Source organism: Blennius ocellaris, assembly GCF_963422515.1.
Source record: "Blennius ocellaris genome assembly, chromosome: 11".
NCBI lineage: Eukaryota > Metazoa > Chordata > Actinopteri > Blenniiformes > Blenniidae > Blennius > Blennius ocellaris.
This window is the reverse complement of record NC_137660.1, coordinates 1,604,216-1,630,523: the sequence shown is the minus strand read 5'-3', so window position 1 is coordinate 1,630,523 and position 26,308 is coordinate 1,604,216. Positions and strand designations below refer to the sequence as shown.

General features: G+C 41.8%; 1 protein-coding gene across 23 annotated transcripts in view; it reads right to left on the bottom strand.

The window, feature by feature from the left end:
- Window positions 1-24,999, bottom strand: part of LOC308136813 (inositol hexakisphosphate and diphosphoinositol-pentakisphosphate kinase 1-like) — an 87,090-nt gene extending 62,091 nt beyond the window's left edge. For 14 of the 23 annotated variants that reach the window (XR_013936837.1, XR_013936838.1, XM_080505318.1 and 11 more), the window contains exons 1-14: window positions 24,507-24,999; window positions 15,593-16,088; window positions 12,575-12,770; window positions 8,621-8,711; window positions 6,630-6,715; window positions 6,010-6,164; window positions 4,255-4,356; window positions 4,004-4,165; window positions 2,741-2,862; window positions 2,135-2,236; window positions 1,657-1,743; window positions 1,435-1,510; window positions 409-518; window positions 59-82 (exon numbers count right to left, since the gene is read on the bottom strand). Coding sequence is in view for 21 of the 23 variants with exons in the window: in XM_080505318.1 (XP_080361444.1) it covers window positions 59-82; window positions 409-518; window positions 1,435-1,510; window positions 1,657-1,743; window positions 2,135-2,236; window positions 2,741-2,862; window positions 4,004-4,165; window positions 4,255-4,356; window positions 6,010-6,164; window positions 6,630-6,715; window positions 8,621-8,711; window positions 12,575-12,770; window positions 15,593-15,775 (1,496 nt within the window). In the remaining 2 variants the exon portion in view is untranslated. The remainder of the gene's footprint in view (window positions 1-58; window positions 83-408; window positions 519-1,434; window positions 1,511-1,656; window positions 1,744-2,134; window positions 2,237-2,740; window positions 2,863-4,003; window positions 4,166-4,254; window positions 4,357-6,009; window positions 6,165-6,629; window positions 6,716-8,620; window positions 8,712-12,574; window positions 12,771-15,592; window positions 16,089-24,506) is intronic. The other 9 variants (XM_080505332.1, XM_080505333.1, XM_080505321.1 and 6 more) reach the window with 1 other exon arrangement.
- Between the last annotated feature and the right edge of the window lie 1,309 nt (window positions 25,000-26,308).

The window sequence follows — 26,308 nt, the reverse complement described above, 5'->3', positions numbered from 1 at the left end:
CAAAAAGGAGGGTGGTACAATCCTCATCCTTTAAAGTAAGAAGGGAGAGGGTGCATACTGAGTGTCATTCAAGCTGGATTCCCTTTTGGAGAGAAAAAAGAAAGGAAGGAAGGATGGGTGGATAGGAGGAAAGATAAAGAGAGCGAGAGAGACAGAGGAGGGAAGAAAAGATAAAGCAGTTAAAGTCCATACATGAGGGAAGGAGTCTGGTTTCATCATGGTGAACGTGGTGTCTGTTTGTGAGTACGAGATGACTGAGCCCTGGTGAGGAATCTGCTGCTGCTGATGATGATGATGATGATGATGATGATGATGATGATGATGATGATTATGATAATGATCACAGGTGATGGCTGGATGAATGAATGAATGAACGAGGGTGTGCGTCTGATGTGAAGTGTCACTCACATTTCCAGGACGGTCTTGAGTTGCTCCAGTTTGGATTTCTTCTCCTCTATCTCGCAGTCGTTGTGCTGGCCCAGTTCGACCAGGAGCAGGCGGGCGATGTCCAGCACTTCCTGGAAGACATGAACTCCTGCACTTAACCCAGGGAGCAACTTCGACTGCAGGGGTGTCAATCATAAGGCCTGTGGGTCAAAACCGGCTCCCAAGAGGCTCCAATCCAGCCACACCACCAAGAAAATTGTAAAAAAAAAAAAAAGTCAAAGAAAACATTGATTTTATGACAAACACAACAATGAGACCAAAGTTGAGATATTGGTGATGATGCCATGAAAGCTAGCAAGTTTAAAGTTTAATTTTAAGGTTATTATGGCACTATTTTACCGGTCCAGCCTACTCAAGATGAAACTCTAAAGCGTATGAGAACTGAAAAGTGTTGTTCTACTGTATATAAACCCACTTTCAACAGTCTGAGTCTGGTTTTACAGGGAGTTTTTCTTTTCTTTTCTGATTTCTAATGTGGAATTGTTGCTTTTTCTCTCTAAGCATCTTGAAATGATTGTTGTATTTGGAGCTTAAGAAATTTAATTGAACCGATTGCGCCTCATTTTAACAGATCACAACAAATAATATAATTCACTCATATCAGCAACGACTATAACAAAAAGTCCTGAGTCGTCAATATACAGAACACATGGACATGATGCACAATACATGATCGCGCAACAATAACATGTCCTCAACATAAACATGAACGCAGCCTCGCTGTTGTGACATTTAGCATAATTTCGTGATGCAGTGGAATTGTGGTGCGAGGTACAGCCTCCAATGAGAGCCATAAGCAAAGATTTCACAACTCTCCCAAAATCGCAACCTTTTGTCTGCGATGGCTAAAAATCCCAGTTTGTAGGAGGCTAAAAACTCTTTCAGTCTTCAGCAGGATTCAATGGTGATACGCTCGACACAGAAAGAACATAAGAAGAAAGAGAGCGTGAGAAGGTGGAACAAGAGGCCTCCTTCGTCCTCACTCACCTGAAGCTGCTTTGGCTTTTTTAGCTTCAACTTTCCCGTCTTGTATCCGCCGCACTTCTCAAACAATTCAAAGAATCTGATCAAGATAATGAACAAAACGACAGTTACAGCCTGTCTGTTGTATGGACACCTTATAACAATGTGGACCATATCCTTTAAGGAATTCTCTTCCTCTTCAGGTGTGCATCCAAACAAAAGACTTTTTAATGTATTGAAACTCACAAGGGATGTCGGACCTCCATTTTCATCTTTTGCTTTGGTGTGCGATCTCCATGTCGGATGATGGCGATAACACAGCGCAGTTCCATCCTGAAGAGGTTGGAGAGGACAGACGCGAGATTGAAACGTAGCTACAATTCTGACATTGGGCATCGCAATTTAGACAAACAAGACTGAACCAATGCTGGACAACACACTGGAGATGAGATTGTGGTTAAGGAAGGAAGGAAGAGCGAAAGAGGTCAGATAAGAAGGGAGGAAGGACACAAAGAAGTAAGGAAGGAATGTATCATTTGTGAAAAAAATCTTCCTATCTAACAGATGCACAATACACTAGGCAGATGATACTGTTTCCATAAACATGTATATTTTTTTTATTTATTGTTTTAAAACCTGCACTTTGATATTTTGAGCGTTTGTTTTTGTTAATGTCCATGGAAAGGTGAACGGCACAAGGTCAAGTGAGCGTCTCTGTACGTACATGGTTCCTGAGGTGGTTGGGACAATGGGGATGTCTTCAGCCTCCATGGGGATGGACCAAGGGATGTGAAACTGAGGGGCGAGCTCCCTCATCACCATGTTCCTGGTGATGAAGAGCAGAGCAGCAGGGACAGAAGAAGATAACGTAACACAAAGTGGAGACCTTCTGTGGATCAAAGCAGTGTGACATGATCATCTCGATTCATTGCTTTAAGACGTCACGGCCATTTCATTACTATATTTTCAGCCGTTTTTCAGTAAAGTTGCATTGAAGTGGAGGAGACATGGTCGTGTTCTCTGTGTGCACCAGTCTGACAGTAAACATTTCTGCTGGATGCTGAATTAGTAATGTCAAAATACTACCAGGAGATCAATTAATCCACGATAAAAACCGAGAAAAAGTGTTTTTTTACTAAATTTTGTTTAGATTTTAAATCTCAAGTTTTCCCTGAAATACCTTGTACTACTGTAACACTTTGTTTGAAATACAACCACAAAGCATTGCTGTTATATCAAGGAAACGGGTCTGAAATAATAAAGTGTAGTGAAAGGTAAGGAAACAGTGAAAAACCAGACGATTGCATGGATGTGACGTATGGTGACCTACCCTAGCACTTTGGCACAGTCGTCGTAGTATTTCATGGAGTTTTTCACAAAGCTGAAGCCGTTAACGTCACACACGAAGGAATGGCCGTTGGCTCTGAGCAGGTCGAACCCACACACGGTTTGCTACAAAACACACGAAATGTCAAGTCGATTCAGCTGAAAGGAAATTTCATACATCAGAGTTGCAAAAACAAGACGGATGTGCCACAAACACCACATCCAGAGTCCCCGTCATGATCTGTGGAACCTTCAAACACACTTTACAGGCGAAGTTGGGAAGTTCCAACTTCTGACTTTGAAGTTTGAAGCAAAATATAAACGGAAGACTGATGAAGTCGAGCTATTTTCATCTTTACTTTGATCTGATACAAAGTTAAAATCAGGCAATAAAGTTACGACGAGTTAAAACCCTGACTGAGCAAACCCTGGCTGAGCAAACCATGATGTATTCTATTCTCAGTCTTTCTAATGAAAACACACTTTATATGGTGCATACCTTAATGTACAGAACAAGTTTGGCATTGGTAAATTCTATATTAGAGAAATAGTAAAAGCTTGACTTTCTCTAACAAGACTTCTGATGAATAATTATGTGGTGTCACTATGACACAGAGGTTTACATTCTGACGCCACAGACAGATAATCCTGTTTGAGTCCTTGGAGGAAAACATTGCGGTTATGATGCATCTACCCGTACATGTGCGGAAGAACTATTTACTATGGTAGTGATGCGCATGTGCTTTCAAAAAGTTGCGTTTTCCTCCCGTTTTCAGACAGAGACAGATCCAGAGCACTTTAAAAATATTCTCCCTTGGGAGCCGTATCCAAAAACTTGCTTTGAGCACCATTGTCATCTCAATGGCACCCAAAATGATGCAAAGGTTTGTTTATTCACTTGAAAATGTTGTGTAAACGGGCCCTGAGTTTGAGTGGAGTTTATTGGAGTGGAGCATATTCCCCCTGAACCTGTGTGGGTTATTGTCGGATCCTTGGGTTTCCTCCCACACTTGAAACACGGGTTTGAGGCATCTTAAATGTCCTGCACGTATGAAAGCTGTGACGGACTGGATGGATCCATGATGAACAGGTTTCCATTTTATGTTGTTACAAATTTGGTTCTTAAAATTTGGCATTCAGCTCCATCAGTTTTCTGCTAAGTTTAAAAGAATTAACTACACATACCACATGAGTCAGACCAGTATATTTTGAATGCAGGTTGCTCTAACTTTGAAGCTCCATCATGGTTAACAAGACTCCAGTTTACCTTGAAAGCCAGGCAGACCTTGCGGGCCACCAGCTTCTCCATGGCGGTGAGCATGACGGGGTAACGGATCTCCTTCCCCTCACTATCTCTCTCCACCTTTCCATCCAGCGCGGGAGACTTCCTGGCCTCTGCGTGGGCGTAGTCTGGTCCAACTGTGTAAACCTGCCAAAGGATTGTCACAGTTTTCCCTGGTGAGTCGGTGCAGTAACGACCACATGGAGCTCCACAGGATGGATTATACTCCACATTACCTTCACGTCGGTGCCATCTGTCGGCATGAACTCCTCGTAGATGTAGGATCCCGTCTTTCTCACGCTGCTTTCTGGGGAGTACACGCTGCTGCGGCTGCCAATCTAAAGCAGAGTCAGAAACCCATGAGGAAAGCCATCACTTTAGGGTTATCTGATGTTTGAGACGTTGGTAACAAAACGAGTTGAGGATGTTGCGGTGATTACTCCACAACATCCCTTGTGTTAATGGTGAACCCCCCAGGACCCCATCCGGTCAGTTGTGGCCACTGGTTGGGGGTCACATGGAAATATGGCAAATTTGTGTACATCTGTGTCAAACAGTGATAGCATCAAGTAATTCAAACGACCATGACAAATGAAGAAAGGAGTGTTTAGTGGATCAAATGACCGTGTAATCCATAGGTAACAAACGTGGTGTTGGCAAGAGTACGTGGTCTCCCGAGTGCCCATTATAGTATTGCATTTATTTACACGCCGATTACTTATCATCCCGAGACACCTGAGGCGAGGAGTGAGCAGGAGTTGCGTGAGACTGCTCATGGAAGAAGCCAGCGCTAAAGAGGAGAAGAAAGTGTCCAGCACTTTGACTGAGCAGTGAAAGCTGAGAAAATGGTCTGGCTGCACATGACCCAGTGCTGAGGTCACAAAAATAAGACTCCAGTCAGGCCAAACCCCCAAGCAGAGATTTCAAAGAAAACATTGAATGTTATAATCCATCACATTATGATACAATCTTTTAAAACGTAGCGACACAACACGACTCTGAAACCCGAGCTGAGACATCGGTGATTCTGCCTCAAAGTCATGCTGTGAGACTGAGTTTGTAAAAACACCCATAAGGCAACAGCTCATAGAGAAGGTTTTTTTTACATTTCAATGTATTTTACACCAGAAGATTTCATTAAAAGCTTTTTGTTGAGATTGCAGCAAGCGACTGCGTCTTTGGACTATAGGTCCGCTGTGCTGGTCCTGATTCCAACCTCCTTCAGTAACCTTGTGGTGGAACTTGCTACAGAGCCCCTGCAGCCAACATCCACTGGATGCACGTAAACCTTCCAGCCCCGGTCCTCTGACTCAGTACCCAAGTTATCACATCCCTAGCTTTTCCTTTCGAAAGCCTCATTGAGGACTTCCTCCCAAAGGGACTGTCAGCTCCACAAGGAAAACACATCGGCAGGATTTGGACCAAACGACCAGGGTTTGGCTCCCTTTGGTCATTGCAATTTTGAGTGTGAAGGTGAGCCTCTGGTTTAGATCTGCCCACATTTCCAATCCCAGGCTGCAGTCAGTGGACATGAGTCTGGAGGCAATTGGTTGGGCAGCCGTTTCTCCTCTTACCGGACGACAGATTGGTTGCATATACAACACAATACATGTACATAAACTCGCAATACATATACTCTGCATCACAACCAAGAAAAACTTTAAAGTTTAAATTTAAAGGTTATTATGGCACTATTTTACCAGGCTGGCCCACTCGAGATTAAATTGGACTGTATATGGCCCCTGAACTGAAATATGTTTAACAACCCTGAATTAATTGAACAAGCACGTTTTTGCATTACTGAGTATGTAAAAAAACAACAATGAACGCATGCGAAAGGAGACCAATGCAAAATCCATACGGAGAGGCTTGTTCTCACTGTGAGGTGAGAGTTCCAACCACTAATCTTCAGTCTTCAACACACTCAGTGAAAGAAATATGTTTGTGACGTTTTTGACTTTGATGTTTAAACCCAGGTCTGCTTTCCGTACCTTCCTGAAGAGTCTCTGGCTGCCTCCTCCAGCAGATGTCGGGTAGTAGATGTAGACGTTGTGGTCCTCCGCACATACAGGCTTCTCCACAAAAGGCTTGGGAAACACCTCCCCGTTCACTTCCACATGGTCCTCTGCCTCCACCAGGTTACACTCTGCACAAGGGAAGATGAACACTTCAAATTCAACCGACTGAAGCTCAAAAGCAACTAACAAGAGAAGACGAAGTGAATGCGCAAAATAGCTTTCCTTGTAAAGGAAGACTTAACTTCAAGAACAGCAAGAACCTGGTCTTGGAAAACAATCCATGCTGGCAAAGCTGTACGTACAAGTTGGTAGAGTCACACACTCGTATGGAAATAATCATTTCTAAATACTTGACCTAAACTATTTCACCTCCCTGAGTCAACTGGAGGGATTAACCAGTCAGTGTGATTTAACACTTAGGCTGCTTTTGTGACTTTGATGAGACCACTTTCTTTTCTTTTTTTTCCTTTCATACAGAAAACCAAGATTTCCACTTTATTGAATAAACCATAAAATTACATCTTTGTCAAAAAGATGATTTTTTTAACAGAAATCAAGCTATATATATATATATATATAGTACTCTTGCTTACCTTCAGGATTATCTGGGTCTCTGTTCAACACGGCGTATCGAGGTAGGTCGATGCCCTCCTCTTGTAGGATCCGATACACTTCCCTCCTGACAAGTAACACTATACTGTTACAGACAGGCCAAGAGAACAAAAGACACACCGATACTGCACAACCTGAGTAGTGTCTGTGTGTGTGACATAGTTGTGTAGTTAAGTTGGAATATAAGAGCTGTAAATAATAATGTAATTTCTATTGTGACTGCGTGGCTCCTCACTGCTTTGATTTGAAGAAAGTACTTTGGGTACATTTCTGAGCCATGTATGCAAATATTACTGCACCTGCTGCAAGAACAAGCTCGTCCTGAAGTTTAAGTGATGTTAAAAACCACGGTCAGGAGATGAAAAGCATCTCGAATGATGTGGATCTTGAGACTCAGCAGTGCAGGCATTATATTACAAGTAATAGTCCTGATCTGCTCCACCTCCAATGAACAAGGTTCACATCTTTAAGCTGTCAAATGATCAGCTCAGATTACTTGTTCTGGTCATTAAGTCTCATCATACTCAAACTTGTGGCTGGTGTCATGGACAGCATTATTCTAAAGCTCCTGTAACGACCCACTAGTTTGTTTGTTTTTTCTTTACTCGTGACATTTTTGTGCAGCTATTTGTGTATGTTTGTACTTGACTCCAGGTACCAAAACCTTCTTTTTACTTTCAAAGCCAGAGTGTAATGTGTCTGGCAATAAGGTGCCCACAGCTCATTCTTTTTTCTTTTCTTTTTTTTTTTTTAATCGCCTTTGCAATGTTTCCATGTGCTACATGCTACATGCTAAAGAGTTTCTGGGCTCACACACTAGCGAAGCCACATGCTAAACATGGTTAAAGTCTGACTGATACATCCATTAACAGTGAGCTAAAGCGTGTGGCAGCACACAGCAAGCTCGGTCCCTGAGTCTACAGTACACATAGCGCAGTACGTAGATAGACCCTACACTATTGCCCTATGCGTACTGTAGGGTAGTCGTATACTGGAGTCTACAAGGCTGTTGAGACTCAAATGAGTACTCAGAATCCACAAGTAGCTGTTAGTACTCATACATTAAAAAGTGGTATCGGTGCATCCCTAAATTAATCCACACCCAGAGAAAAAAAATCATAACATAACTAACAAGAAGCAAATTAAGCAAATTAAACTAAATCAAATTAAACTAAATACACCAAATCTAAGGGCATATTCAAACATATTAATATATAACAATAAAAACCAATATAAAACAACTGAACCAACCAAATTAAACAAAGCAAAATACATCCTAAGTCAAACTAAATTATGAGTGTACAGTAGAACCTCTGATGAGCGGACACCCTGGACTGAGTGGACAACTGTTAACACACCTTAATGAGCGGACAACCTGCCAAGCACAAACAACGGACAGGGTTTTCTGACAAATTTCAAGCTGATTGGAGATGAAAACGGCCAAAATACTTGGGCTGGATCAAATTATCTGAATATTCGTGTTCATTGTTGTGGTGTCCGTATATTATTTTGCAGCACAGTGCTGCTCTGTGACTCCTCTCAGTTTAATTTCATGCACCAGGGGAGATAAACATAAGGACCACGGGCCAAAACCGACTCACAAAAGGCTCCAATCCGGTCCCACCAAGCAAGGATTTATATGAGTTTTTGTAGGGTTTTTTTCATGGGTTTTGTTACATTTCACTGTATTTTGCACCAAAATGTGTCATTCAAATGAGTTTATGTTGCGATTGTAATCATTTCCAGTACTAATTGTTTGATCGTGAAAATATATAGATGGTGTCATCGCGCACACTGTGCGCCACAACAAAGCAAAACTTTCAAGTGTAAATTTAAAGGTTATTATAGCAATATTTTGTGCTTTTTAATAAGTACACCTGTCCTCAGAGGGACACTTGCCCTTGGATTCTGGAGCGTTCCTACATCACACATTAAACTGTATGTCTTTCCTTTAAATATAATAATAAAGTACCTGTCCTGAATGAAATACTGCATGTTGAGGTCATTGATGAGCAGCGGATTCCTGAGCTTTGCATACTCCACAGCTTTATCCAGAGGGAAACCTAAACCAGAAAATACATTTGATAAAATCCGTCAGTCCAGAACACAACTTTCACTTTTTTAACACAGTGAGAGCCTTATCTACTGGATGGATGGATGGATGGATGGATGGATGGATGGGCCAAAGCACCCACTCTGAACTTTTAAATAAGTGTGATTATTGGTTTAATTATCTTACTGTCTCCCCCTCTCTATTCTCATATCCCGAACATGAAATCTAACTGACCTTCATGTTTGAGCTCATTGAAATGTAAATGTGTGTCCACCACACAGAGGGCTTGAGCTGGGAGTGGCGTATTGATCTATTCGCCTTAGTGATGCTTTTGTTTCCCCACACATGGCAGCGTGAGGAGTAAAACTCATTGGGAGCTTTAAATAGATCGCCTCCAGTCACAGCTCTCTCCTCCAAGACCATAAAGGTACGACTGCTGCTGTCAGCCGGACACAAACCTGACACACACACTTCACATTACAACGAGCTATTTGTCCAGAACACATAACGGATTCACATACTGCTGTAGTTAAATAAACAAATCACATTCCAGGTACTTTAACTACATAAAACATCACAGTAAACACTTTGTATTCAGTCATGGTGTTTTCTTCTAGAACTGCAAAATTATGAGCCATTAGTTCAGCTGTAACGCAAAGATCATGTGCAGCACATAATTTTGACTTTGGGGCAGAATTTTGAGGGGAAATAAAAAAATCCCAGAAGATTTGGTTTCTGTGAAGAAAAGTGAACTGAATCACAAGGTATAAAGAGCTTGGCCCGAAGCCAAGGTTCATAAATGCTACATTTTCTACAGCTCTGTACATATTGAGTCTAAGTTCAGGTTGCAGGAGTTGCTGGAGCCAATCCCAGTGGACTCAAAGTCACAGACATGATAAATCCTAGAGAAATGCATCATGGGGCACACAAAGAAAATACATTTCTGCTTGGATTTTTTTTTTTGTGTTATCAATGCTTTTTAAAAAAAGAAAAAAAGTCTGATCCTGTTGGAAAATCTGATTATTTCCATTTTAAATCATGGCACATTGGTAAGGAATAGGCATTTGTGGGATGAGCAGCAGAAATAAGTATGAAAAGTGACCAAGCAGCTTTTCTCTGCTGTCACTCTTGCACTGTATTGAGGCTGAGCTTCTTGAATGCCTGGTTGCTTTTTTGTGGACACTCAGATGTTCACCCACAGTCCAAAAACATGCATTTGAGGTTAAGTGGTGTCTTCGAATTGTGTGTGGTGTGTCTGACTGTCTGTCTCAGTGTTTGCCCTGTGATGGCCTGTACTATGATGCTGGATTTTCTCTCATCGAGATAACTTCAGGGATTAACTGCACTCGTTCACTTGTTACCGGGATAAATCACCCCGGTATCTTACTCTCAATGTCCAACCTGCTCCCGGGCAGTGTGACGCTCCGCCTCCTGACCAATCAGATCTCTTGGAAAACAACCTACCCATTCTTAAATGATGGTGATTGGTCGCGGGGTCAGAGGTGAGGGAAGTAGAGGGTGGCGAAAGTGTTTTTAGAGCGATCTTTTCGACATAATAAAATAAATCCTCATTACTGTGGCTTTGAAGGATGTTTTTGTTCTTGTTCTCGACTTGTTCCAAGTCTATTTACCTCTGCGAGGGTTGATCTGTAATAACGAGGTTAATAATAATGGTCACACTGACAGAACTGCAGAAACATGAATTTATGGAATGCAAAACGACTCTTGTTGTCACAGTGATGAATTAATATTCCAACACAAAACACACAGGTGGGGGAAACTCTGCCTCAAAACAAATCAATTTATCCTGGTGGATGTGTTTTAATTTTTCATATTCTCAGAGAATAACTGCTCAGTCAGTAATCTGTAAACTGCACTGCAGGATTTCTCTCTGTCTCTGGTTGGTCAGATGCCACATACTCCGGCCCTTTGATGTGAACGGGCACTGATCCTGAAAAGAAAACACTGGTTGATAACCTGCGTCGTGTTCACGGTTATCAGAATTGTGCATGTCTGGATAAGTCGACCCAGAAAACAGAGATATGTTGAGAGATATGTTCACTATGAGTCGAAGATTAGGCTTCACCTATAATCAGCAGCCTGAGTTAGAAAAAGCTGCACTGCAGATGGTTTATTTACCGACTATGGTGGGTAGAAGGCATCACCCTGAAAAATCTTTATAATTAAATCTTATTTTCTGATGGTTTTTAATAAGATCAAAAACAATGTTGAAAATTATTCTGAAAGGTCAGACTGGAAGGCAAAGGTACGCCAATGACATGGGAGACTTCGGTTTTGAAACCGATCATGTTAAAGTACCCCGATTAGAACCCCGACATCTAATCACATACTCATCATCACTTCCATGTGACTCCTGGGTAATATCTGTGAACGTGGACATTGACCTCGCAGAGCAGTAAGCAGGGAGAAACTTACTGGGAGGATTTACTGTCACTCCCATGGACGGATCCCATCGACTGCTGAATTATTAAATCTCCTTCATACAGTGGTTAAAATAACTTTACTGCATAATCTCACATATTGAAAGTCAAACTCATGACACATGCAAGTCGTACTTCAACCAAAAAAACTTTTTTGAAAGAAAAGTTTCACGTTTACACAGCAACGTTTTGAAAACGTTTACACGGTAACGGCAGAAACACAGAACAATGTGGTTGTCATGTTGGGCCACTCGTGGGTCCTGTTTGTTTTCAAAACAAAATCACACAAATGTGCGTACATAGAAATATACGCTATAAATATTAACAATGGCGAGTATACAGACATTCTTATGGACATGGCGACATGGGGTAAACACTGTTGTTATTCTCGATCATCATCTTGCACAATGAGCGGAGGAACTATTTACTATGGCCCTGGTGCACATGACCTGTCGCAGAATTTCAGAAAAGTAAAATTTTGCCCATTTCCACAGAGATGTTTGAAAAAGATGTGTGTATGACTTTTGTCTGCTGATCATTCCTCGGGTTGGAAGTGTTGTGCATTATGTTCTTGCTTTTGATTTGCATCATGATTTCCATGGTACTCCTGCAAAGTGCTAAACAATTGGCACATGAACCATTTAAGCTCCTTTAAAAAGGTTCCAGGTACATTTTATGTCAAACTTAATTGGGAACATCAGCCTCAAAGACTTGGTTTTTAACAGCTGTTGAAATACAACTATCTAATGTGTTTTTTTAAGTGTAAGTTAATATATTGTTTGGTATATTGACATTATAACTTTGTTTATAATAAGATTTAAAGTCCATGTTTTTCATTTTTATAATAAAAACTAAAATTTTGAAGGAACACAAAAATCTCACCCCCCCCCAGAACTTTTCTACATGTTGGAACCTTATCTATCCATCACCATCCAATACTGGTTTCAGTATCAGTGCATCTCTAGATTATATATATTTAAAAAAGCTTGTTTGTAGCAAAAAAAAAACAAAAACAGATCTTGGCTTGAAATCAGAACGTGAGTCTTCTGCTGCTACCATGCAAACCACTAGACGACCACATTACCATCGTTCTCCAAGTCACATTGCAATCAGACACCAAAGCAGTGAAGGCCGGATGAACAGTCGGCCCACAGCTGCAGAGTTTTTTTAAATATGGTGGCTGAAATAAGATACGGGGAGGGGTCTTATCTTATCTTATCTTATCTTATCTTGTCATCCAAATGGGCATGTTCAGCAAACTGCAAATATTCTCCACCTTTTAAAAGTGCCCCCTGCCTTTCGAAGGCGAGACATTTCCAAGGGACTGAATTTAGTTCCAGTCGCCAAACACTAAGATCCTGTTGTAGAAATGCAGCTTCAATGTGACTTCATCCCCAAACTGGATGTAGTCACTTTGAGTGTAAAGTTTTACCTTTGGAGTGGAAGGAGATGAGGCAGTCACACAGGGGCCATTTCTCCACGGGTTCCTCCAGGATCACCTCCTCGGGGAAGATGACCACATCGATGTAATCAAACTTGCAAAGGCGCTCCAAGATCTGAGTCATGGGCTTCGATGTGGACTTTTTCATCATGGCACAAATGCCGACCACGATCTGTCGCTCCGCCGGCTGGTGGAAGGTAAAGACGGAGAGAGACATGAGGGGAAGCCTCAGAATAATTCAAACATACTGACATGACAATTCAATAACATTTTAACAAGATTAAGATTGACATTAGACTCTAATTGGAGTCATATTTCCAAAAACTAGCAACAATGTATCGATGAACAAACAGCAGAACAATACAATCAGATTGTACAATCAATACAATCCCGTCTTATTATAGCACTATTTTATATGTCTGGTCAACTCAAAATGAACTTGGAATGAATGTGGCCACTGAACTAAAATGTGTTCGACATACCTGATTTAAATATTACAACCTTACAATGGAAGGAGACAAGCAGATGCTAAAGCAAATTTGAATTATTTTCTTTTTCAATTACCGTATTTTCCACACTATAAGGCGCACCTCCATTGATTGACATAATTTACAACTTTGTTCACATATAAGGCGCACCGCATTAAAAGGCGCGTGGAATAGACCAGTGGTCGGCAATCTTTATAGCTCAAAGCCATTAGGTTACTTTTTCCACTGATTCTAACACCCAGAGAGCTGCACGCATTTTATTTTGATAGTCCTACCTGCAGCCTATGCCAGGACGACACTACACACAAAACCTTCTTCACTGCTGGTTGACAACTTACAACTAATAAACTAAACTACCGGTACATGAACTAAGCAACAAAAACACAACACAACACAATTATTACCGACACCACAAACCAAATATAACCCCCAATAATTGCATTTAAAACACGACAAACAGAAACTCCCATAATGCATTGCAGCTATCGGCTCCTTTATGCATTTGCACAGAGGTGGTCGCTGCAAGGCATGATGGGAATTCATGTTTTGTGTTGTTGGAGGTTATTGTGGGTTTTTGTTGGGCTTGGTGTTGTGTTGATTGTGTTTATGTGTTTTTGTTCCCCAGTTTAGGGAGTAATTATTTCATCTAGTTTATTTTGGTTTGTTAGAATGTTGGTGTGCAACCATGAGTGATGAATGTGTTGTGTGGAGTCTCCTCTGCTCTGAAGTTCCGGTTGCGAAGTTAGAGTTGTCAAAATAAAAGCCTCTGGTTGTTCAGCTGGCAAGTAGCAGACTCGAGAAGAGCAATTCTTCCACGGTGCTTGCCACAATATATAGGGCGCACCGGGTTATAAGGCGCACTGTCAGCTTTTGAAATAATTTGAGGTGTTTAGGTGCGCCTTATAGTGCGGAAAATATGGTACTGCATTCTTTCTACTATTTGATTGTTAGTCTTGAAAACATAATTTAGATCTGCCTGAGGATGAGGAGACTATTTTAAGCCTCCAGCTGGGAGCAAATCAGAGGATGGTGAAGTTGAACTCAGAGTGCTGCGTCACGTTTGGAAACCGTCTGAGAACAGAAGAGAAGAGAAGCCCGCCCCGTGTACAAGGGTTCAATCATTTAGTTGGCTGTCTGACCCTTCGCCTGGCCAACCTTTGAATCACTTTCTCTCATCTGGTAATGGGCCCTAGAAATAGGACTGTTCATCTTTCATCTGGGGAGTAACTTAATTTCTTGTGGATAATGAGCTCCGCAGTCCCACAGGGCATCTTGGGATGGGCACAGACCATCATCAGATGCCTGGATCAGTGAATACTCTTTAACAAGTCTGGAAACATCCTCCTGTGACGCCCTCCAAGCCTCGCGGAGACAATTGCTACTGGAGAAAACACTTTCACAAACTTAATCACATTTTAAGTTTTGAGTTTCTCACAACACAGTTTTGTATTTTTAATCATCTGTTGCTAGTTTGTGGGGAATTAAGATTAAGAATAAGCTGAACCACTTAATCACCTACAACAAAGACAAACAGAACCAGAACCAGACTGTTGCTGCTATTTAACTGCAGTAACTTAAAGGCCTTTTATAGGCTACAGGCTTTACAATTGTTTATCTTCTGCTCCGTTCTCACGCCAGTCTTTGTATATTTTTGTCTCTACGTCTTTTTCCACAGACCAAATCGAGCTCTCCTCTCTAAATATCCAGGCATGTTGACTTCCTACTGCCCAAAAAAAGAAAACGCTGAATATTCCTCATCTGTCCTGAACACAAATCCTCGAAATCCATTTGAACACACTGCTGTTACAGCTTGTGTTAATGCTCGGGACACACTTCAACTTGATGGACTTTCATTATTTCTAAAGACTACATGAAATGAAAATTAATAAAGAAAAAATAGAGACGATATAAAGAACAGAAAACATTATAGATGTTTTCCCTGGTTTATAAATGTCCTATTTAATAATTTTGCTTGAATGATTTAAAACAAAAGAAAAGATTATAGTATTTTTACATAAATTATTTAGATTTTCTACCTGTGAAATGATAGCAAATGTGACAAATGGCACCATAAACATGAGGTCTATGTCGCTTTTTAAAATTGTGTGTGCGTGTGTTTTATTGTTCATCTACTCATACACATGCAGAGAAAGTATTTACAATGTCTGTGGTGCTCATGTGCAGAGTAATGGCATTTCTGTCGTCGACACGGAGACGGAAAGTTTCTAGAAAGTTGCTTTTTTTGCCCATTTACACAACGATGGAGTTGGAGCACTTTCAAAAGGTTCCACCTTGGGAGCGGTTCTCAAAAAGTTGAGTTTTCAGTGGCGCCGAGAACTGTTGTCATGTAAATGGATTCCAAAACGCCTCAAAGGTTTGGCGTTTTCACCTGAAGAGTGTAAACAAGCCCTAAATTCCAAATAACATGAGTTGTGATTTTGTGTTTCTTTCAATGCATCAGTTAGAGAGACGCCAGGCCAACGACATTCAATGGCAGGTGACGGAAACGGCAGTTACTTACCGACTCATCTTCGTCATCCTCCATCTCCTCTTCTCGAAACATCTCGTTTTTCATGCCTGCATCAATTTGGCCCATGTCCTGCTCGTCATCTTCACAGCCAATCACAAAGCGAGGAATGTCTCTGTTGCCCCACCCCCCTGCTTTGCTCGTTCTCAGTCCAGTTCCTCGGCGGGCCTTGGACATCACAAGCGGCGTGGAAACATGGCTGCTGCGGGTGGGCCCCTCTCAGAAAGCAGTTCGACCACGATGAGGGCGACCGTGTTGCTCCGTGCTGCCGAGTGGGTGACGCCTGAGAGCCCGCTGATAACAGGGTCCACACTGAAGTAGGAAACTGAGGTAGAAAAGAGGGCGTGGCCTCCAGGTGGGTTGAGGTAGATGGTCAGGACTGCCGCTGTAAGACAGTCTGCTTCAGGACGGAGGAGGAGGTCTGGCTGAAAGCCTGCCCCAGACACACAGAAAACTCCACAGTCAACATTTACTCATCATTTCTCTTGGCCTGGGAGAAAAGAAAAAGAAAACAAAGCGGGAGAAATAAGGGTGAGACTGGTTGAGCAACTAATTCCACACAAATCCTGAACAAACATGGCTAAACATGACTAATTATACAGAGTTCAGTGCAGAAGCACAGTCGTTACAGCAAGAGATGTTCCTGTTGGTGAATTCTTTGTTGATTCAATAATAATAAAAATAGTAAAATACATGTTGTACCCATATGGTACTAATCATTAGAACACACACATTGCACATTTTTTATGATTCTACAGCAGGAAAATATGAATAAATCTAGTCAATGAAACAGTCAATGGTTTGTCTATGTTGATTTATTTTCTGGTCACCTGCAACCTGTCGGTCCAGCATGATGCAACACAGACGTTTTACTCTGTAATTCATTTTACATCGCAACTTCCCAGAATGTTTCCAGACGTGAAGGGAAGTGGAACAAAGAGCTTCACTGTAGTGACAACGGTGCACTTTCAGCTCCTCTTTCTTCCGGTAGTCCAAACACTATTGCAGAAACCTGATTAATCAAACCGTTAAGTACATCAGAACAGATGATTTCACTCAAGTTGCAGTTGTTTTAAAACGCTCTATTAATAAGTTCATTGACTTCATTGATGTAGAACCTTGATTCTACAGCAAGAATTATTTTCAAATAAATATCAGAACAGTAAGTCCTTGCTGCTTTTCCCTCCTTGTAGCACAGCCGTCCGTCCCCGTCCTTTCAAAATGTAACTTTATGCATGAGGCAACATTTCAAGTTAAAATGCGTCGTTTTTGTGTTTTCATTTCAGAAAACGTTTGCGCTTACATGGTAACGTTTTTAAAAGGATGACACGGAACAGTGTGGTCAGACGCAACCTTACAAAAACCGTCTCAACTCAACTCCCTATGCAAACAAGGAAAATGCGACTTTTTTTGAAACACTGCAACTGCGTGTGTAAAAACTGCTTGTTTTATAAGCTGTTCTGGTCTTGTTAAAGTGACAAATCAAAACATTGGCTAAGTGCTTTTTTAATCACAATATTTCTGGCAGGTTTTCTACTTTTCATCAATAGCTGTAACTCGCCGCCACAGCTGCAAGGCGTCAGTTAATACATTTGTGACACTGTTATATTAAAAAATAAAAGGTCTGAGACCGTCTGTGGAGCTTCCATAAACCTGTCACTGTCTGTCATAACCACAGGCGAAAAGCCACAATCAAAAAAGATATCATCAAAACAGTTTTATTTTGTCTTTCACAGCCGAGACCACAGCTTGAAGCCACTCGCACCACAAAGCCTGGCCAAGAAGGCGCATTTAAGCACCGACATTACAACCAACAACTGGGCAACATCCACCCCAGTGCTTTACATTTTATACACATCGAAGGTTTTGGAATCAAAATACACCATAAAACGACACACGCAGCTCTATCTTTGCAATGCTTCATTATTAACATTAACCCAGATATGGTTCATCACAACCAAGGCCTTAACGCTTCCTGCAGCTCAAGCCTCAACACTAACCAAAATGATAAAGTAAAACATTAAACAAAACCATAAACGTGTAAAATGTTGTGGAACTCAGCTTTGTGGCCTCATTAGTGGCACATAGATGGAAGTGAACTGTGCAGCAAGGTTTTAGGAAGCCTCCTCTAACCTCAATCCATACCATACTCATGGGTCTATATTTTCAGAGACGAGACTATTTCAACACCGGCTTTACGGAGACCTTCACAGCCTTTTTCAGACATGTTTTGAAACCAACACTGGGTCTCTTACCTCCATGGAAGAGAAGAGAAAGTTGAAAAACAGATAACTTTATCACAAGATGTCACAAAATGTCTCACAGCCCATGTGTAGATAGTGTGTTGACTCAAAACAGAAACACCCAAATCAAAAGGTCAACATGAGGTGACAAGCACCAATGCAGTCGGTTCACCTCGGCAAACTGAAGTAATTCATTATTGACCCACATAAACTTCATCAAGCACTTCCCAATCTACCACAGAATGCCATCGGTGAGAAGACAGATGTCTTTAAACTAAAAATCTTAATCCTTAAAAATAAATAAGAAATATTGTGGAGTCCTTCCCCGTGAATTCTAAAAGATACATTGGACCCCATTGAACCCATTTATGTCCAGGTTGAAGACGCCACAAAATCAGTATAACCAGGATGAAGACACACTGCCTTTAGCAGCAGATGTTACTGCAGGTTTTCTTTTAGAGCATCAGGTCGGTTTTTTTGTTAAAATGCCAAAGTGTAACTTTGGAGTTGTGTCCATTACATAATAGATGGAACAGTGGTCTTTCCTAATCTGTTACATGATACGACGCCACGCTATCAAGTGTCGTGCCATTCCCTCACCACTGAGATAAAGCCCTGAGGCAAAGCGTGGAGCTTGTAGAAGACACTTGGGCTCAGTGTGCACAAACTCAATTTCATGCATCTCTCATCACCCAAAGCCTCCAGGTCCAGAGAGCATGGGTCGTGTCACCACCCGGCGACGGTCCACAAGCCAACTGTGTGCTCCTCGCTGTGTCTGAATGACTGCCCGGACTGGCGGAGCAGATTATTGGCTGGCTTTGCCGAGTACTCCGGCCGCTGATGAGCAAACGATCTGATGCTCAGTCCTGGACTTTCTGCCTGGACATACTGCAACCGAATCACAAACACGTGACCCCAGCCTAGCCTTGGTACCCAAAAATAACTATGTCCTCTACTCTGCAAGACAGGAACTAAAAGAGGGTGGAGCGTAGAGGACGGTGTCGGATGCCAGGGCTCAACGACGCTGCCCAAGGATAACTCGTCTTTACCGGCCTCCTCGGCGATGACAGGCCGCACTAAACTAAGTGGAAGCTCTTCTTGATGGCTCGGGGTGAGTCAAAGAACACTAACAGAGATAAACTCGTAAATACATGCTGGGAACGGCTGTTAGAAAGGCAGCACTACTCCAGAGTTTATTCAGCCTTTGCATCTCCAAGGGCATGACCTTTAGCAAGCTACCACTGCCGGCAAGAGAGTCACTGCGTCACGAGGAAAATGCAGCCATTCACTCCAGCTGCAAGAAATTAAACAACTGGTAATGAACAGTCACAGATCACACCCTGCTCTGCTGCTGATTTAAATAACTTCATCCAAAGGGGATAAACAACTCGTTGTGGACAGCTGCCGTGTTGGTTTGAAGGAGGGAAACCCTCTTAGCTTTCAGAATGACTTCCCTATGCTGCTAGAATAATATCACCAGGTACGTCTGACGACATCCAATGGAATCACTTTTTTCGTTTTCATTTCACAGATGTTTTGTGTTAATGTGGCGATGCTTTCAAAACGATGTCTGTTTACACAGAAAAGACCATTACCGCTGAAGTCGCTGTACTTTTCAAGTTAGGTCCTGTTCTTGATTGTTGTTATGGCGACTCTCACTATAAAACCATCAAGTCCCAGGAGAACATGGACTCATGACACTGTGGAGCCTGACATTGGTGTTGTTACCATCCATCAACTGAGCATGTGCAGAAGAACTAGTTACTACAGCCATGATGTGCATGCGCACTAGCAGCATATCACAAAAGTTGCGTTTCTTCCATTACAAAAGAGACAGACCATTTTTGAAAAGTCCCACCTTGGGAAACGTTTTCTAAAAAGTTGCATTTTCAGACGGGTTGTTGAATTTAATTGTTTCTACAATAACTTGCAATGCGGACGTGGACCAATTCTGCATCAACAACAGATAATTGAATATAACATAGTTTCTTGATTATCTGGCAGTGGAACAATACACTTCTCAAGTTAAAAAAAAACTGTACAAACACTTAGATGACATCATGCGTCAGCATGAGCTCTGTCCAAAGTTGATCCCCTGAGACATTTAGACCAGCAACATTGGCCCGATCGTGTAATGGAACCGTGAGATCAGTGAAGATGCGCAGCCCTAATTTCAGCAGCTCCGTTAGCCATTGTCATGTAAGCAGAGCACCAGACTCAACAAAAGTTTTCCATGTTCACCTGAAAATGTCACGTAAAAGGAGCCCAAGACCACAGATTATAAGCTACTATCAAAGAATGTGCAATAGGAAATAGTTGACCCTCTCCTCGATGTTTACATGCTTTTACCCTCCCTCGGTAAATCAAACAAACACTTTAGAGGCCATGTCAAAGGTCAATACCACGTGTGTTCAGCATGCCGTGGAGACACTTTTTCACACTCGTGAACGCAACAGAGACAATTTATTAGTGAGTAGTCTCTCAACAAAGAAGAAAAAAAAAGACTCTAACCCATCTGCCCCTTATCGTTTCCCTTGAAACTGGATATCAGTCATGCATAAATTAAGGCGCAGATAAAAAACATCCCCAGCTGCCACCCTCAGCAGGCCCTCATCCAGGAATGAGTCAGCTCCGTCCTCGCAGCAGAGCCGGAGACCAACAACACGACTCCAATAAAAGGCTTTTAACCTTTGAGACGGTCCTCTGGCACGGGAGGAGTCGGTCATTAGCTCATATTCACTATCACTACAGCGTAGATAAGATTTGAAACAAACAATGAGCTGACTGAGAAACCCGTTGTTTTATCGACCATTGTCAGATCAAGGACACTTCAAGAACAAAAAACATGCATCTACCAATACAGTAAGTCTGCTATCTGGATAATTAATGGGGAATGCTCAGAGGTACAACTCTTCTATCTGGGAGAACGCTGATTCAGCATTATCTACGAGGAGTTAATGACTACATCATTTATTATCACAGCTCATAAAACCCTCTGCTGAGGTGGCGCCGACGACGGCAGCCCAGAAAACATCCCAGATAACAGGTCTCGGGTACTCTGAGGCTTGGAGTAATGCACTGCTACGAGAGGAGCTCAAAGTTTGAATCCAATGGAACCTGGTGTGCACCCTCCGAGAAAACCGTCCGCAGACACACAACAAAAGAAGTCCCAGGAAATGTAGAACGACACAACATTTTTCTTGCATTGAAACACAAAACTCTTCCAGTGGGAACATGATAAAAGAATCCAAATAGAGTAAGCAACAAGTGGATAATCATTCAGAATGAGACACATTCAAAGTCCTCTGCTGTCATTTTGTCTTGTTTGTTATTTATTTTTGCTATCTTGGTTTTATGCTGTTTTTATTACTTTCCGGTATCGTCTTCACTCTGTTGTCATTTGACCGACTCGTCACCCTAAACAGGAAGCCCCGCCCACAGCCCTTGCTGATTAGCCCCGCCCACAGCCCTTGATGATTTGCATTGTATTGCTTTGGTCTTTTCCAGACGGCTTGACTCATCCAGTAAATGCTGACAAAAAGCAAATGGAAAAGACAAACACCAAACAGGAGAAGCATTGACTAAATTGAATGAGACAAGACAAGATAGAAAAACAATATGGCTACCTTTGTATATTTTTGGTATTATTGATTCTCTTTATATTTCCACATATATTTCCTTTTAATTCTGGCTCCCCTGTGATTCCATATACATGATGGCCATTTTGCACCTTCGCCATGTGATTGTTTGCAGAGCTTTTTAATTATTTTGCTGCCATTTTGTGTAATTTTATAGTAACGTTGTGTCTCCTTGTAGAGACACAACGTTATTTGTATTACTTTATTTCTATTAATACTCAATTTGCATCCCTTGTGACGGTTTAATGTCTCAACGTGTCATTGTTCGGGTTCATTTTTAGAGATTGTTGCTTACCTTCTGTTTGGTAGACGTGACATTGTGGTAATAACGTACCTATATGTCTTTTTGTGATTGTTTTCTGTCTCTTTGCTGCTGTTTGTCACCTTTTATTCATTCTGCACCTCTTTGGCAATTCTGCATCTCCTCGTAGCCCTTTTTAGCAATTTGGCATTTCCACGCCATTTCTTTCTTTCTGTGCGCATTTTGCATCCCCTCGGGATTCTTCAGTGCCTGGTTGTGCGAGTTTGGGGTCTTCTCTGTTAAAGATTTGCATTTGGTCAGGAGGAGAAAATGACTGAAGTGATGCTTGACTTTAAGATCGTTCATCACTGTAGGTCATTTATGCATCACCCAAATTATTAAGAAGACTAAACTGTTTTATTTACTAATTAATGATTGCTGATCACTAGCGGTAGGCCACTCAAGTAATATATTACTGAGGATTACCTGGAGATGAAGATGTATGTCTGTTGTTGCACTATTTCCTCCCAGACAAATAAAGTCTTTGATTGATTGATTTAAAAAGCAGGGGCTGAGTGCAATGTTAAGGTTTATTGATGACAGTGGTTGATTCCAATTCTTTTGTGTTACCTGAACCTACCATTAGAGCGAGTTGGCCTGTGATTGGCTGAGAGTGGAGAAGGGGGCGAGTCAGGTGGGCTTCAGTGTCTGAATGCATGCCCTGCCTGTGTGTGAGGAGAATAGAAGAGCAACTGGTTCTGTTCATTAATAAATTAAACAAAGAAAGTTGCCTCACTGGACACTATAATAGTAACGCACAGTGACTTGGACAAGTAACTTTAATCTGATTGCTGGTTGGAAATAGTAGCGCATTAAGTTACTGGTTACTGAAAAAAGTGGTCAGATTTTACTAAATGTATGTCCTACCCAGATATTTTTATATTTTAATTTTTTACTTTTATATTCTATTCTATTGCATTTTATAACATTCCTAGGTACCAGATTGCTGCAACAAAACAATTTCCCTTCGGGGATGAATAAAGTAATTATCTATCTATCTATCTATATGAGAGTAACGTTACCGGCATCACTGGTAATAGATTACTAAAGTAATACACCAAGTATAACCTAAGCAAAGCTCAAATTATTGATTTAAGCAAACTGTCATTTATCAACCAACAGTTGTGAGTTGTAAGGGGTTACCAAAAGCAAACACTTTAATAAAGGGGCAGATTAGTTAGTTGAAATTCAGTCAGTTGTCAGTTGAAATTTTATAATTGACAATCACAGGTCATTAACATGAACTACTGAAACATCAGACACCATAGGCAATAACTCACTGAGGCAATCTGGGAAGAACACACACCTGTTTTACATCTTTGTGGTCTTTTTGCATCATTTTGATTGTTTAAGGTCTCATTGTGGTGTTTTCTTGCATGTTTCAAGTCAGTCTGCATGGTTGATGAGCTGTTAGTGTATTTTTGTGTCATTTTGCATTATTGCTTGCTTTATTTCTTCTATCTTTCAGGCTTATTTTGTGTCTCGTTGTGACTGTTTATGGCTTTTTGTTTGTTTGCATGTTCTTGATATTAGTGTAGAAGTCTTTATTTGCCATTCTCACTGCTATTTTCATGTCTCTTTATGGTCATTCTGCAACTCATGGCAGTGTATTATTGCTTCTCTCCATTTGTTGTTTTGTTACTTTAGAGCTCTGAACTCTAAACCTGACTATTATGACTTCTTTTAAAATAACAAGTGGTCACTTTTAAAACTCGACTTCTAAAATATTTGTGACAAACATCGAATTGCATCATTTTGTGTTTGATTCTTATTTTTATTGCCGATTTTGTTCATCGATTGTTCATGTTGGAATTATTTGGTATCATTTCCAGTCTTATTGGAGCAGTTTCAAGTCATCTGGCTTTTCCTCGTGATTGATTATTGTCTCATTGTGGTATTTTTTATGAGATAAGATAATCCTTTATTGATCTCACAGATAGAGAAATTTGCAGTGTCACTGCGGCAGCAAAGCAGGACAGGAGAATAAAATCACACAGTGCACAATCCAATTTTGATAAAACTACAGTAAAAGAAAGTGAATCCAAAAAACAGTGAAACCAAGAGCCAGTAACTTAAAGATGTATGAGTACTATCATGCACACAGTGCATATAAGCGTGGGCATGTTATTGCACAGTAAATACATTATTATTGCACGGAGGTAGGGATGAATTGTCCAGTTTGTGGTCTACTGGGAGCAGCTTGGTTAAACAGTCTCGATGTCTCTTTATGGTCATTTTGCACATCCCTCTGATCTGCGTTGCATCTTTGTCAATCTTATTCAAACATGAGGGTTTAGTATCGACTCTTGGTCGACCAGGTTGTGAACTTTCCTTTATGGTGATCACGTTTGACACTCACGAGTTCTTCGCGGATCTGTGGTGAAAGTTTAGTGAACTTTCATAAACAGTGCAGAGTCGAACAGGTTCAGAACTTCTGTAATACTCAGATGCACGTTTGTTTACATTATACACACACACTCACACACCACCAGCTGCACTTTACGTCCGCACAGCACAATGGATGAATCGGATGGAGGGTGAACAGAAAGCCCCTCCGACACTCCGAGGTTCAGCGGCTCTGCTCGCACTCACCTCATGCACTCACCACAAGCTGCCCTGAAATTCAACATTTCCCACGGACATAAGTCTCACTTCTGCTCCCGCTGCTGGTCTCGCACCCTCGCCGACTGGACGCCACACAAAGCCGCTAAAGCAGCGAGACTTACCACAGAAAGTCCTGGAAGGGAGCCGCGCGCTGAAACAAGGCGGCCTCCGTGGCTCCCGGTTCTATTTCCTTTCAGAGACTCGGGAAAGTTGAGAGCGAGTAGTTTTAAAGTTCACGTCCGGTCACGGCTGCCGGGTTCAGCCTGTTGCCGCTGCGGCGGGCTTCCTTCCTCCTTTTACCTCTTGCTCCCTCTTTTCAAGAGTCAGGTTATACTGCGCCATCGGCGGCCCCTGCCGGGTGCAGGTGGTACTACAACACAACTCTCATCACACAACAGGCACAACGACGTGCACCCTCTGCCGGCTGAAGCTGCACCACACCACTACACCACAGAGCTCATCACACAACAGGTGAGCATGATGTGGGGTACGTTTCACGAAGCAGGTTTAAGAAGCCATGGGCTTAACACCGAGCTCTGAATTGAGTTACACTGAGACAGAAAACGCGGAGTTTTCGGTTTCACGACGCCGGATTTTGATTAGTTTGATGAACTCGGAGTAGTTTCACCTGGAGTCAAGTGCGTGCACCACGACTCTAAAAAGACCGCATCAATGGAGCCCCGATTCAACGAGTCACCATGACAACTGAGACGCGGAGGGCGGAGTTTTTGACGCCAGTGGAGCAGGAAGTATTGATCCGATCATATGGCGAATATGAACGTATTAAAAAAAAATGCAACAGCGCAGCGGCTGCTAAAGAGAGGGAGGCGGCGTGGAAGAAGATTGCTGCTCAAGTGAATGCGTAAGTTCAAACGTCTTTGTCATCACAATATTATTGCAAGGGAATACTACTTGATGGGAGCTTATTAATTTATTTCGTTTGGGTGCAATTCCGCGGGGGAGAAGCGCTCTTGGCAGCAGCTGAAAGTGAAATATAAAAACATTGTCCAATCGGGTAAGACCGCTGCCAATTTAATTGTCAATCAATACATTTCTTAACGTAATTTCGATCATGTGTGACATTGTACAGTAAATATCAAGTGGCCATTTGACTGTGCAGGTGTTTTATTCCCAACATAATGCTGTTTTCAAACACATAAATGTCTTCTCACCCATATCATGTGCTGTCAAATAATTAAGGCTAAACTAAGACAGACTTTACTCAGCCAACAGAAAGAAAGCAGATGCCTGTAAAACGGGTGGTGGCCCAGCACCTCCACCTTTAACAGAGGCAGAGGAGCCCTAAGCCAGAATGTTGGGAGGCCAGTGGCTGAGGGAATCCCTGGAGGAGCTCCTCTTCAGAGCTCACCCCTCAAGATACCACTTCCTTCATAATATAGAATATGCCGAGGCCTATATATCTCTTTAAGCCTCCTTTTGTTCATCTTTATTTCCCCATCATGTCTTTTTTTGTTGTCACCAGACAGATTGTGATGGTGCTCTCGGCCTGCTGGACCCCCTCATGCCACAACATACCTTGTAAGTAGGCAACACTCCAAAGATCTTGCAAAATGGTAGTTTAAATATACTGAAACATATTCATGTAGGATGAAGAGTACGAGGAAACCCTGTCTGCTGCCTTTACAGAGGAGGATCCACAAAGGCCTATAGAGGTATGATAGTTCTCATCCTGTTTACATTTCTGAAACATTGTGGTGGAATAAAGAGTGATATTTTGTCTACACTGAAGTATTGACACATTATTTTTAACAGGGCCTGGCTGGGCAGCAGCAGGAGGGTCCCTCAACATCCACTGCAGGGACTGACAGTGAGACAGATGTTCAGTAAACACCAGAGGTTCATTCTGTGGAATTCATGTCCAACTGTAATATTTGAATGTCCTCCTTATGTCCTCCCAGTTGTC